The 13,554-nt window shown below is 49.0% G+C and overlaps 1 protein-coding gene across 1 annotated transcript in view; it reads left to right on the top strand.

Annotated features, from left to right (window-relative positions):
• The first annotated feature begins 213 nt into the window (after nucleotides 1-213).
• COL6A3 (collagen type VI alpha 3 chain) overlaps nucleotides 214-13,554 on the top strand; it is a 64,404-nt gene continuing 51,063 nt past the window's right edge. Inside the window, 3 exon segments of the mRNA XM_050900264.1 lie at nucleotides 214-389; nucleotides 8,827-8,975; nucleotides 9,942-10,559. Coding sequence (XP_050756221.1) covers nucleotides 8,888-8,975; nucleotides 9,942-10,559 — 706 coding nt within the window. The 5' untranslated portion in view covers nucleotides 214-389; nucleotides 8,827-8,887.

Raw genomic sequence — 13,554 nt, 5'->3', positions numbered from 1 at the left:
GGAAGGCACACAGCACGGAAGCGTCCCCCAGGGTGGGTGGGTGGTGGTGGGGGGGGGGACGGGACCCGCGTGTGATGAGCAGCTCTGACCTCAGCCCTGGGAACGCCAGCACCAACCATCTGGATCCCATTTGCAACGCCAGATCGCCCGGCCCCCCGGCACTCCCGCGCCAGTTGCCTCCTCCGGCCTCACTCAGACCCGCGGCGGCCGTCTTGCGGGGACCAGTGCACCCCCATTTCCCTCGCCCCGCCGGTGCTCGCCCCCCACCGAGCAAGGCAAGCGGGGAGCGGGAAGGCTGAGCAGCGTCGGCGCGCCATGAAGCAAGGGTGAGAGGCGCTTCAGAGCGGAAAATCCTGGAATAAGCAACTTTTTTGGGGGTTCTCTCAGGGGTAAGTGTTGCTTTCCACGCGGGAGCCCTTAGCCTGGGCTCAGCAGCTGCCGTGCTGCATTTCCCCTCCTCGGTGGGATGTTAGTCTTTGGGGAGTTTTTAAGGAACTTTGGACAAAACCCATCCCGTGCACAGAGCGGTGTCCTCAGAGGAAAGCTACACCCAGGCTTGCATTGCGCTTGGAAAAGCAGAGCGATGCAGCCGGCTTGCTTGCACCAGGAGCCTGCTCCCGGAGCCGATGCACCGCAGGTGCACGGGCATGTTCCTGGCCCCACCACTGCAGGGGAATTAAATTCATCCCAAAGCACCGAGCAGGGCTTTTTTTCCCCCCCTGCTGCTGCAGGACGCTGTTTGCCTTTGATGCCTTCAAATCACTCCAGCAGCAGCCTGGCAGGACAGGAGCGGAATGCCCTGGGAAGCAGCGGGGTGGGTGCGCCGAGGAGGATATGTTGTGGTTTGGGGAGCTGCTTGGGCACAAGGAGGTGGGTGCATGAATGGAACCCTGGCTAAGGGGGTGTCTCACTGCCCTCCTCCTCTCTGAGGCATGCCCCCGGGGCTGGGGGTTGTTTGATAGCAGCCCTCACCCCTCCTGCCTCAAGGCAAGGTAGGATGAACTGGCCAGAGATGCTTGTCAGCCCGTCCACCCCACGCAAGTCCCGCTCCCGGGAACGTCCGTGCTGCTCCAGGGACAATCCTCATCCTCTCGGGGTCATCCATGGAGAGGGAAATCGGCCAAACATCAGATATTTTTCCCCCAGGGCTCTCCAGCCTTACATGGAGCCACCTCCCTTCTCCACAGCCCCCATCCCTGCTCCCTCCTGCCTTCCCAGCCCTTTCCCCCCATAGCCCCAGTTACCCTCAGCTCCCCGGGGCTTTGCACGCAGCGATGCTCTTGCCGAGGGGGCGGCTATGACTAATCACGGAGACACCCTGCCACCATCCCTCTTGGCTCAGCAAAGCCCTCCCTTCCCAACTGGAGCCCGGGGTGAGAAATGGTTGTGGCCAAATTGGTTTCCTGACCAGGCATGGGGGCCAAAAACTGGCTGGAGCGGAGGTGGCCAAAGCCACTCCGGTTCCAGCGGGTGCAATGGGAAACTCTCAGCTCATTTCTGGTTGCTGCGATGATTCATGTACACTCTCAGGGGAGGAACGCTGCATTTTTCAAACTTTGGCTTTTCAAACTTACCCCATTACTTACTGGTTTTCAAAAAAAATAAATCAGTATTTATGGTTGGGTAATTACTGTGCTTAAATAGCTCTGTTTCTGGGGCACAACTGCCCAGTTTACAGGCTTTGTGGAGGCCAGAGAGATGTCTCCAGCCGGAGGCTGTTGCAGGGAGCTGGGGGACTCCTCCAAGGTCATGTAGGAATGCGGTGGCAGAGCAGAGACCCAGCTCTGCATCTCCCCAGCCCCATCCCTTGACTCACCAGTACCAGAGCTCGGGGGAACAGGCTTTCCATCCCCAACCTTATCCCTCATTCACCCTGATCTTTGCAGAGAGGTCGACCTTGACCAGGGGTGCGATGGCATTTCTAAGACAGGAGCGCAGGGCTGTGTGCTTGCTGCTGCCGCCCCTCGTCATTCATTCATTCCCTTTCCATTTTTCAGCAGTCTCCCCAGTTCCCTTTCCAGTTTTTCAAACATCTTTGCAGTTTTCCATTTAAAGGCATTAACCTTCCCCGATTTCAGGGTGAGCTAAACCAGCCCTCACTGTATTCCCACATGTCAAGGAGGGGAAAAAAAAAAAAGTTGTTCCTCTCCTAACTTTTGCTACGTGCCTGTCCGGGAAGCGGAGGGAAGGGAACATCTTATTCCTTCCATCAGTGCAAACTCTGGTAACTGCATAGCCTTGCCAGCCTTGGACGGTATTCTCCCAGCCTGGATGCATTTGATTTGCAGCAATGGGATCAACCTGCCCCCATGCTGGGTGTGCAGGGCAGTGGGGCTGGCTATGGGTGGCATCGCATGCCTGCTCTCCACTGTGAATCACAGCCAGCCTTACCGCTCCGCGTGCCCATCACTTTTTCCACCTTTTTAAGTGATCTGTGTTCCACATTAAGGAACCGATTTGTTTGGGTGGAGAGGCTCCGGGAGGCTTAGGTTACTATACATAAAGAGGCATTGATCTTTGAGGGAGTTTCCTCCTTTTTTAGCAAATACTCCCTTTCCTCTTATTAACTACTCTATTTTAGCTTCAGTCTTCAGATGAAGAAAACAACCAGATTTTAAGCCAACAGCATGCTTATAAGAACAGAAATGAATATGTGATTCATGTTAAATGCTAGCATCCAGAGAACTTGCCCGGGTAGGATATAAATGCAACATAACTCCGTCGCTTTGCTGAATGCTGGTTTTCAAAAATCAGAGCTCAAGTGGTTTGCAAGAGCAGGAAGATTTTCCACCCTTTTAGGCTTGTTTGCTTTTAATGCTCAGGTCTACCTTTGTAGGAAGAAATGTTTTCAGGAGCAGCCCTCAACCCAACCACCCTCACCTTCCCTGTGCCATCAATGCCAGATGGCAGCAACGTTCACGGAAACCCTTCAAAAGAGCTGGTGCACATTGAAATAGCACCACTTGGAACCACGAATAAATTCAGGATCTGTTCTATACAGCTCATCCTAAGTCTCTAGAAATAGCCTTGCTTCTCCTGGAGGCTGTGGGGCCAGGTGAGATTTAGTGCTCTATGCTGAAGAAGTGGCCAGGTTAGAGGCTTGGGACCCTTATGTCCCTTTTCAAAGGTGACTGAGCTATTTCACATGGAAAAATCCTAGCATTTAGCCTCCTAGGTGTCCAAATCACTGCTAGGAGTGGCTCTTGGCTCATGTTTTCCCCAGCTCAGAGCTCTTAACAGCGCAGAGGGATTTAAAGGGGGATTCATCCAGCTGAGAGAGGAGCATGCATCACCTCCAGAGGGCAATCTGTGCCACCATAGCTCCACGCTGGGATTTTGGGAGCTGTTTCTCCTCCCTGCCTGTTCCACAGCCACAACTGGATGTGCATCCCACTGCTGGGGCTGCAAATAGTTGTGCTGGGTGGCCAGCGTCCACTTCCAAGCCACCGGCGAGGCTTACTGCAGCCTCATGGCTTCACCGCTGCTCCCCCAAGGGACACACATATAGCAGAGAAGTCAAGGGAAATTTGGACTGAGCAGTTTGGTTGGGAAACAGGGTGATGATAAGGCATGGGGAGATCCCCACAAAGCAAATGCAGATGAAGGCAGAGGCCCCTTGGTTTTGACCCTGCCATTCCCATGGGGCAGAATTTAGAGGGGTCTGGAGGATGCTCACCGCATCTCGTCTCCCGCACCATCTGTGGGATGATGCTTTGCCCTCCCTCACGTCCTGCCTGATCCCCTTTCAGAAAAGCTGTTGGGACCCAAGTGCAAATCCACCTCTTTCTCCCAGTACAAGATGACCCATCCCACACGCACAAGGGAATTTAAGGGCTGCAATTGCTTTTCAGGTTTTTATTTGAGATATTTTGGGGGGATGCCCCAGGGCTGGGCAAGAAAAATCAGACCACATGTATTGTGGTCTGGGGCAGTGAGATATCCCAAAGGTCCCTGGCTGTGCCAGCTAGCAAAGCTGCACTGGCTGGCCAAGCCCAAACCCAGGCCACTTTGTCCCCAGAAGAAGAGCACGCCAGTCATGGCTCTGCCTACCACACTTGCTTTGGGTCCTCTGTCCTTTCCCAGAGGCTGCTCACCTCCCTGCAGCAACGTGTCACGGGGAGGGAGAGCTGATGGGAGCAGATTTCACAAAGAAATCAGTAGTTCTGGATTTCTTAATTATCATGCCCCAAGAGTCAGTTCTGCCCAGCTCAGTCCTTTAGTTTTGAAGAAAAGCATCAAGCAACTACAAAACGCTAATACAGAAAACCCCTCCGACAGCTCGAGCTGTGCCGACTGCTTTCTCTGACAGTCCGGCACAACAGATAGCATTGCTGTCTGAAGCACCGCCGAGCTGGGAGTTCAGATTTAAGAGGTATTTTACAACAACATTAGTTATTCCCTCTACCTGCCGTCGCACCCATCCATATCTACGCATGACACACACCACATTTCTACTCACACCAAAGCCATAGATATTTTGCCTCCCCTCTCAAAGCCAGCCAGCCCAGCTGAGGCATATATAATGAATCAAAGTGATACATAACAGCTGTAGTAATTTTTTCCCTGCCTTTTATGTTTTGCTTTTTTTAAGTCTACTCATCTGCTTTGCACTATGACAGATTTTATTTTAACTACGCTCTAGTGAAAAAACACACACTCGCGGCAACTGATTGCTTAGAAAGTGAATTTGAAACATCCACTCAAATAAAAAAAATTATGTAAAATGTCAAACTTTATGCACAGAGAAGTATGCAATAAGCAAAAAATAGCTGCTGGGGAAAATATTTAAGGAAATCACTTCATTGCGTTACTGGTAGAAATGATTGCCTTTTGAAAGCATTATTAGTAACAGATGTATATCTTCTGATGAAATGGAGGACATACTGTGATATTAAGAGGTCACCACACACTATATAAACTCTAGACAGACATAAAAACTTCAGATTATTGAGGACTACATGAGTTAATCTTTTAGCACATGAATTATTAAGAGACCAGCTACCCAGGTTTTAGTGCTAATGCCTAACAGTTCAGGAAAACGTTTGGCTTTTCTAAAGGCACTCAGCAGTCAGGTTTTTCAACATTTTTTTCCAGCTTGCAGTGATTACATCAAGAGCTCCACCAGAGCTTTCACCCCCCAGGACTGCAAGGAACTTTTCATTTAAAAAAAAATAATCCAGGATGAAATTGCCTTATTGAAAATACATTATTGAAAATAACAACAATCCAGGAGAATAAAGTTGCAAAACAGATACTTGCCATAATGAAGAATTAAAATGAATTAACAGAAGTTTACATCCCTGGTTTTATCCTCCACCCCCAGCAAGCTGGTGCCATCTCCAGCTTCTGTGACCAGGGGTCATTTGGGACACAAAGCAAGAACACATCGAGCAAAGCAAGCTACTTGTGTCTCACCAGGGCAAGCCAAGCAAGACCAATAAAAATCACATCATTTACTGTCTTAAACCCACTTTTCTCACTGAGCCAGAGACTTGCTGTTGGCTCAGTCAAACCAGGTCCGAGCAGAGTTTTGGTTCAAACCCCCCCCAAACCCTCCCGAGAAGCACATTACCTCTACAAAAAAAAGCTGCTATCCTCTCTTTTTCTTCTCAAGGGCCATCCCCTACGGGAAGATCATCTCCTCACCCACCCCTTTCTGCAAGCACCCAGCTCTTCCTCCTTTGCTAACAAGGGTGCTGTGGAGGCGGGGATATAAGGGACAGCCCTGATCAGGAACACCTGTGCTTAAATGCTCCTCTTTTCCATAGGTTATCTGTCAGTCTCTAAGAAACATCAATCACCTCTTCCTGCAAGACTTTGCTGCTTCTTTCCTTCTAATAACTAATCTCAGCTCCTGTGATTTTAGGATGGTTTGGGGGAAGCATGATGCTAAAAAACTCATCTCTTGTTGATGAACAAGTCCCTCCGCTTTCATACAACTAAAAATACCATGATGGAGGTCACAGAGAAAGCTGGAAATAGATCTGGAGGCCTCCTAAAGGCTAAAATGGAAAAGAAGGTGACTAAAAAGAACAGTCAACTTACTATTGCTTGAAAAAGGCATTGTATTTCCCAGCTGGCCAGGGCAAATAAACCAAAGCTGAGACTGAGTGTTGTTTTAACACACTGTGATATCCAGGTTTCTCTCATGGTGCCCCAAGGGCTGACCCTTGACTTTCAGCCATTTGGGTTTGCCAGGATGGAGGTACATAAAGTACAGCCGGTGGCTTCTCTGCCGCAAGGCTCCGGGGCTGAACCGTGACCCAAAGGGACCTAAGGGAGGTGGGCTCAGCCCTGGCTCTCCCCCAGGCTCCTTGTTTGAACATGGGCAAGGCAGTTCTTCAAGGGTTTTCAAGCCAAAGCAGCCCTAAAGATGTAGGTGTAGATCCACCGTTGAGTTTGGAAATCCCAGTCAATGTAAAGCCCAGTTGCCCAGCACTGCGGGAGGGCCATGGGGGGTGTTGCGGGCAGGGGAGATTTTGTAGCACCGGGGAGATTTGTTTTTCCCTTCTGCTGTGTTTCATGGCTGTAAACAGCCCCGTAAGGCTCTCTGTAGCTGCTCAGTGTTAAAACCAAAAAACCTCCAAATGTTTGCTTCGGTCCTGTCATTTATTAGCTGTCAAGACAGTAATTTTCCCTGGTTTATCTTGATGCTCTGTTCACCCCCAGCTGTTGTGACTGCAGAGGGATAGGATGCCAGCAGCTAATAAACAGGATGATAACATAACTTCCTGCGTTTTGGAAAAGAAATACTAGCAATTCTACGGCGTACATTATTTTAACAGGCTGTTTTTCCGTAGCACACGTTTTATTTCACATTTTTCATTCATTGCTAGCAGCATTTTTACTCCCAATGGATGCTGCAAGGCAAGCCTGTCTCAAAAAACTTGCAGCTCTTCCATAAACCTCTTCTGCCCAGAGCGGAGATGCTCCGATGGGGTTGGACGGGTGGTCGGATGGGTGGTTGTCACAAGCTCAGTGCTTTTTGCAAACCTCAGCTCTGGGAACTACAGACCTTCCACCCACGGGGAAGCAGAGCCCAGCTTTCCCTTCTCCATGCCTCCTTTGGGTGTACCTAGGTTTTGTGGGAGCAAGCTGTAAATCAGGGACGCAGTCCAGCGGAGCAGGTTCGTTCCCGCTGGAGGCACTGGGAGGTTTGGCTTGGACTGAAACAGCCAGGGGGATGGATGGGTGCCAGCTAACAAGGATGATTTTTTTAGTCTTTTTATGAATGATAGTGACACCTCTGGGCTGCAGCAGCTGCCTCTATAAATCGAGATGTTGCCAATAACAGGGAAGACTTGTCATGTCTTAATTAATGCTGCGTGCTAGCTGCTGGCTCTGGGAGCCTATTAAATGTCTCTCCACCTGGTGTTATTATTCTTACTCTACACAAATGTAGGGGGAAAGGTAGAGGCTAGCTTTTGCCTGACTCATGCTATATGGCATTCATAAATGCCATCTGGAACACATGGAAGAGCGAACGCTGCAAGCTCCTTCTCCTGAGAAGGACCAGACCCCAGCCCAGCTTTGACACGCAGGGAAGTGTCAGGATCACGCCAGGTTTTGGGAAACGAGGTGGAGGCTGTCCCCTCCTTTCCACCGAACCCCACTCTGATAGCCCTGAGGAGCGTCTCTTCAGTGGAAGAGGGATAGGCTGTTCAGATGTTTATTTCCAAATTTTCCTAATTTCCGGCACCTGGTTCTGTTTCTGGCTGTGCCAATGATGGCCATCTGTGTAACTACCATGCCTTTCCTTAAAGAGGGGGTTAGTCTTCCCCGCGCAGCCCTCTTAGGCTTTTGTATTGGTCATAACTCTCCGGGTTGATGGAGTTGGCAAGGATGGTAATAAGAAAATTGATTTTTTCTTTTTTTTAATGATGATCTGGTTAATAGATTGATCTATTTGAATCACTTTTGGCTCATTTGAGTAATTGAGCTCCTTTTGGGGAATGAAAAGTATTAAACCACTGCGTTCCCTTTTGGGAGGATATTTTCTCAATTAAGCAAGCCTTGCTGGTTTCTGCTCTGTAGGCTTGGAAATGAAGATTAAATAATAAATCGGCCATCTCCATGACAACAGATACACAGCTTTCCTGAAGGAGACATTATTTCAGAAGACTTGCCAGGTGGATCACAGATAAGAAACTTCCATAAATTATATTTTTGGCTCCAACATGTAAAATGTTATTCTTGGTGCTTTTCCAAAATGTGATCAGCCGGCGCAAGCTATTCCACCGCTGGGGCTGTGAGCTTGGGAGAGTCCAAGGGCTTTTTGCTGTACAGCCAGATCATGTGGCTCACTTGGGTCTGGAGTAATTAAATTTCCATTTGTATGTTTGGGACAGCTGAAAAGGTGAGCTGAGGCAAAGATGGATGTTCAGGGCAATTATTATTATGGTGTTTGTGAAAAATAAGATAAGAAAGGGCAACAGCAAGAGGGAACACGTTGGCCAAGATGTTTCAGCTGGTCATCCATGGGTGAGGGGGACATGTAAGAGGTTATTGTATATTTTGAGGGTTGGTGGTAGAAACCTAGGCTGGCCATTTTCCTATATATTAGGTATTACCTGGGACAGCATAGGCAAGAAGAAAGCCATCTAAGTCCACAGGAGTGATTAAATGCCAATTATGTGAGCGATGATTCCTCTTCCAAAGAAATGCTTGCTACAAAGCAGACTCTGTCCAGCATTAAAATATTTTTTTCCTGCCAAAGTGCCACAAAAGCATTGCAGAACCACATGGTTTGGCTTTTCTATCTTGTGCCTCATCCATGCCTGGCCAGCACTGCCGCTGTTTCTCACTCTCCCTGTTTTTCTCCCTTAGGTCTCACATTGGGTGCTTTGAAACAAAGAGAATAAAAAGAAAACTCAAATAAAAGACCAAAATGAGGAAACACCGACATTTGCCCTTCGTGGCAATGTTTTGCCTCCTACTCTCAGGCTTTTGTTCGGTTCGTGCCCAGCAGCAAGCAGGTAAGACCAGACTGCTTTATCCGATTTCGCCCCCGTACAAACGTGCCGCTAGTTCACACCGAGACATTCGCACCGTTTGGTTTTTAACATGCATGTTGATGGTACGTTGTGGTTTACCTTCTGCTCCTCAGTTCCCGCTCGGCTGAGGGTCCCTTCAGACCCAGACCTTGGCCAACGTGCGCGGTGCCTTCCCGAGCATGTCGCTGGCCGGTGGCGTGCCTTTGAGGATGCTCTGCAGGGGACAGGGGTGCGGGACGTGCACCCAGGGTGGCCCCAAGCGGGTTTTCTCCTGGGCAGAGCTGTTTTGCCCTCCTTGCATGTGTAGGAGGGCATTTTGCAGTGAGACGAACACTGCCACCGACCTGCAGAAAGGCTGCTGGGTTTTTTTTTAAGAGGAGGCGCTGGTGTCTTTGGGACAGTAGCTGGTGTCATGGGGGGGGGGGGCTGTTAGCAGCAGGAAAAATATGGAAAACTCACGCCAGCACCCAGGCTGCTCAAATTGAGCAGCTCTTTCTTCCTCGAGCACCGCCATGGAGCCAGCAAAGCCCTGAGCCAGCAAAGAAAAGCACAGGAGACCACGGGTGGTTTGAAGTCAAGCGAGCCCAAATTCACACGTGAAGCCGAAGGCGCCTTTGTCTGGCTCAGGGCTGGCATCCAAACCTGTGCAGCGAGGGTCTGGGAGGGGAGAAGCATCTCGCCTCCCCCTCCCCGGGAAGGGTAGGTCGCATGCTGTCCCCTCCTGTTCCCCAACGCCTGCAGTGTCGGGGCGCTGGTGGCTGCCTGGTTTTTCTCCAGTGCTTTTCGTTTTGCTGCGGGCGATAAGGGGAAGCTAAGCTTCACTTCCACCGTGTGAAAGAGGCCGTCGGTCGTTTGGGCGAGGAGGAGGAGGAGGAGGAGGAGGAGGAGGAGGAAGCATGCTTGTGCTGACCGATAGAAAATCCTAAACCCCCATTTGTTTTTTTAAAGCTGTCAAAACCATTGCCGTGGCTGATATAATATTTCTAGTGGATTCCTCTTGGAGCATTGGGAAGGAACATTTCCAACTTGTTCGAGAGTTTCTGTATGATGTTGTAAAAGCTTTAGATGTGGGAGGAAATGATTTTCGCTTTGCCCTGGTCCAGTTCAGCGGAAACCCCCACACAGAGTTCCAGTTAAATACCTACCCCTCTACCCGAGACGTCCTGTCCCATATTGCCAACATGCCTTACATGGGGGGAGGCACCGAGACTGGAAAAGGATTAGAGTACCTAATCGAGAACCACCTCACTAAAGCTGCTGGAAGCAGAGCCAGTGAAGGCATCCCCCAGGTTATTATAGTGTTAACGGACGGACGATCCCAGGATGATGTGGCTCTGCCATCATCTGTCCTTAAATCGGCCCGTGTAAACATGTTTGCGGTCGGCGTGCAGGATGCAGTGGAAGGGGAGTTAAAGGAAATAGCGAGCGAACCCTTCGATATGCACCTTTTCAACCTAGAGAATTTTACCGCTCTCCACGGCATAGTTGGAGACTTAGTGGCGAGTGTCCGTTCATCCATGACTCCAGAAAAGGCTGGGGCCAAAGGACTGGTTAAAGACATCACAGGTAATGGCTGACTGCTGATGGCTCCCATCAGCACGGTATCTGCTGGCGTTGCGCTGTTTAAAGCCTTTGTAGGGGCAAGACTGAGATGGACGTTCAGAGGTTTAAAAACAAAGGTTTGAAGCGTGTGGCCCCGTGTTTGTAGATATCGAGTGTGCCGTTGTCTGCAGACCGAGCTGGCATCCCTGCCAGAGCTGCCAGGAGGTAGCGCAGGAGCCCTTGGATGGGCAGTGGCCCGTTGTGGCCATGCTTTTGCACCCATGGCATGGAAATGCAAACGTAGGGAGCTCTGCAGAGTTATTAAATTGCCCCATCCTATCCAATCCCAAGGCAGGGAAATAGGAGAAGAACACACCAGCCGTGATGGTGACTCTTTGAGGCCCTGACTGAAAACCCTCTGGAGACCAAGAAGGTCGCTGCTGGCTGTGGGGACACCATGCGGGATGTCCCCTTGCAGGTAGCGGGGGAGATAGGCAATGTGCTACTCCAGAAAGTCACATTCTTGGCTGAAGACGGCAAAAGCAGTTCGGTGGAGAACTTCTCTGCTGAAACCCCATCCCTGAGCTGTCCCGTAGCCTCTCTCCTCATCCGCTTGGAGAAGGTGTGTGGTTGGAGAGTCCCTTTTGCGATGCCCCTCAAATGCCTTCTTTACAAGCCGATGGGTTCCACCGGCCGGAGCGCTGGACCCTTCCTGTAACCAAAACCTCTCTGCAAACTGCGTTGGCTTCAGCCGATCTGCACTGACCGCACGCCAGGGGCCCAATTTGCCTGGAAAAAAAAAAAACAACAGTCTTCCTCCGTCCCTTCTCTGTTTACGAAATTTCAGTGCGGAAAGGGCCTTCTGAGCAGCTTTGTTGTGTTTCAAAACAGAAGTCCCAGAGATCAAACCTTTCTTTTTATTCCTGAGACTCCATCTGAAGGTCAATAGCTTGTGGGGTGATGTAAGGCAACGGCAGTGTAATGAGGCAGCGTAACATTAATCCCCCTGTGTTGTCTTGCCTGATTAACCCTCACGCCAGCCCCACTGGGTGCTCTCCATCACTGCATGACACCGAGCAACACCAAAAGGCTGTGCTCACGTGTGTTTTTATTGTGCAAAGTGCTTGACAGGGCAAATATCCACATCATGTGAAAGCCACAGGGAAGAAAAGCAGCTGCCCCAGAAAAATGACATAAGGGTCACCAATTCTAAGAAAATCATGTCAATATATGTGGAAAACGAATGTTATACCCAACCTGCTGACAGCACTGCAGCGGCTGTTCGGCATCTTCGCCGTGAAGGACCCCAGTGCTTCCCTGTTGAAATCAATAGGGGAATTGGTCTTTGGTGGCTGGCTGTCCTCCTCTGGGGCACGCCAGCAGGTAACCCCATAGTACATAAACATCTGGAGTCACAGACGTTTCTTTAAAAGCTTTAAAGGCAAATTCCTACTTCGTGTATATCACACATTTCCAAGTTCATTTCTGCTCAAAGATATTTTTTTGCAAGCATTTTCTTCCCCCCCCATAACACAAATTTATTCTAATCTTACTATCGTAGTTTTGCCCCTGTGTGACTTGCATGGGCTATCTACCGAGTATCATTAAACATGGGAAAAGCTGTTACAGGTCCTAAACATTGGATGACAATAGTGTGCAAAGCATGGTACAAATAATGGTTTGCATAAGAGTTTAAGAAGTCATTTATTGAGCTGATAACTCCATGTAGCATTAAAATGTATAAAAATGCCATGGATGTTATGCTAGAAATGAGCCCTAATATGAAACAGAAATGTAAAACCCCCCGCAGTTCCATAGTACTTCCAGTACAGAGTACCAAAGCTGTTGGTCTGTGGCAGTCCCCAGAGCTGATCAGCATTAAGTATGAAAGTCAGCCCCAAGTTTGCCCTGATGTATTCATTAAATCTTAGCTGTCTGTCTCATCTGACCCTCCTTGCTTAGTTGTGTAACAAGCATGCTTTTATTTGTTCTCCAGCACCAGCTTGTTCCATAAATGTGCACTGAAGTACAAGGTTTTTTTACAGTGATGACAAATTATCCAACGCATCTGTTTCGTATCTATTTTCTCTCCTGCGGGAGCGACCTGTGCTGCCGTGATGACACCCATTGGTGTCTGAAACCTCATTCCTCAAAAAGATGTCCAGGGTATCTAAAGCAGCGCTGGGTACAACTGCTTTGAGATTTCCCTTTCATTTGTATGACGAAGTAGAACGTGTACATCCCAACTGAAAATGGCCCAGTAAAGACAACCCTAAGCACCCCTAAATTTAGACTCAATGATGGAAAAATAAATCCTGGAGCCCTTTGTGATTCTGAACCACGTTGATGTTCTCCAAGCTGACACTGGCTATTGAGTTGGCCCAGGGAAGCAGTGATGCCCTGGAGACCTTCTCCTTTGTCGCTGGAATTGCGGCATTATTTGAATCTCTTGGTGGCATTGTGATGTATGAAAACATTTACTAGAAAAACAACTGAAAAAGAAAACAAAAAAATTATTGACACTGCTGGTTAATAGCAAAGACTGCAAGTTTATTCCTGGCCTTGCTAAACTACATGCCAGTTTTGCTACTGGTTTCACCTTCGGCTTTCAAAAGTTGAGAGCTGGGTGGGATTTCCAGATGTTGCTTGTCATTCATTTGCAAATAGTCTGAAATTTGATTTCTTAACAAGATTGGAGAGCAATAGCATGGAAACATCTGAGCATGCTTTGGGGTCTTCTTCCCCCCCTTTTTGCATGCATACAGCTCTTGGTGACGTTGATGGTAAAATTAGTTGAGCAAAAGGAGTAAGAGCAGACACCAGGGCATTTTGGGTCTGCTTCGGTAAGTCTCACAGCAAAAATGCTTCCCCCTCAACAACCATGTTCCTGCCATATAAAAGTTTTGTTTGGTGTGTGTATATTCTCAGCAGATGCTTGCGATCATCTGTGTATGGTCACAACAAATAGAGTTGGATAATTGTGTCATGACTGATTTCATCACCCTGTTTTAACCTGATT

Source organism: Gymnogyps californianus, chromosome 7, assembly GCF_018139145.2.
Source record: "Gymnogyps californianus isolate 813 chromosome 7, ASM1813914v2, whole genome shotgun sequence".
In the NCBI taxonomy this organism is placed as follows: domain Eukaryota; kingdom Metazoa; phylum Chordata; class Aves; order Accipitriformes; family Cathartidae; genus Gymnogyps; species Gymnogyps californianus.
Note: the sequence above shows the minus strand (reverse complement) of the source record. Positions and strands in the feature narration are given on the sequence as shown.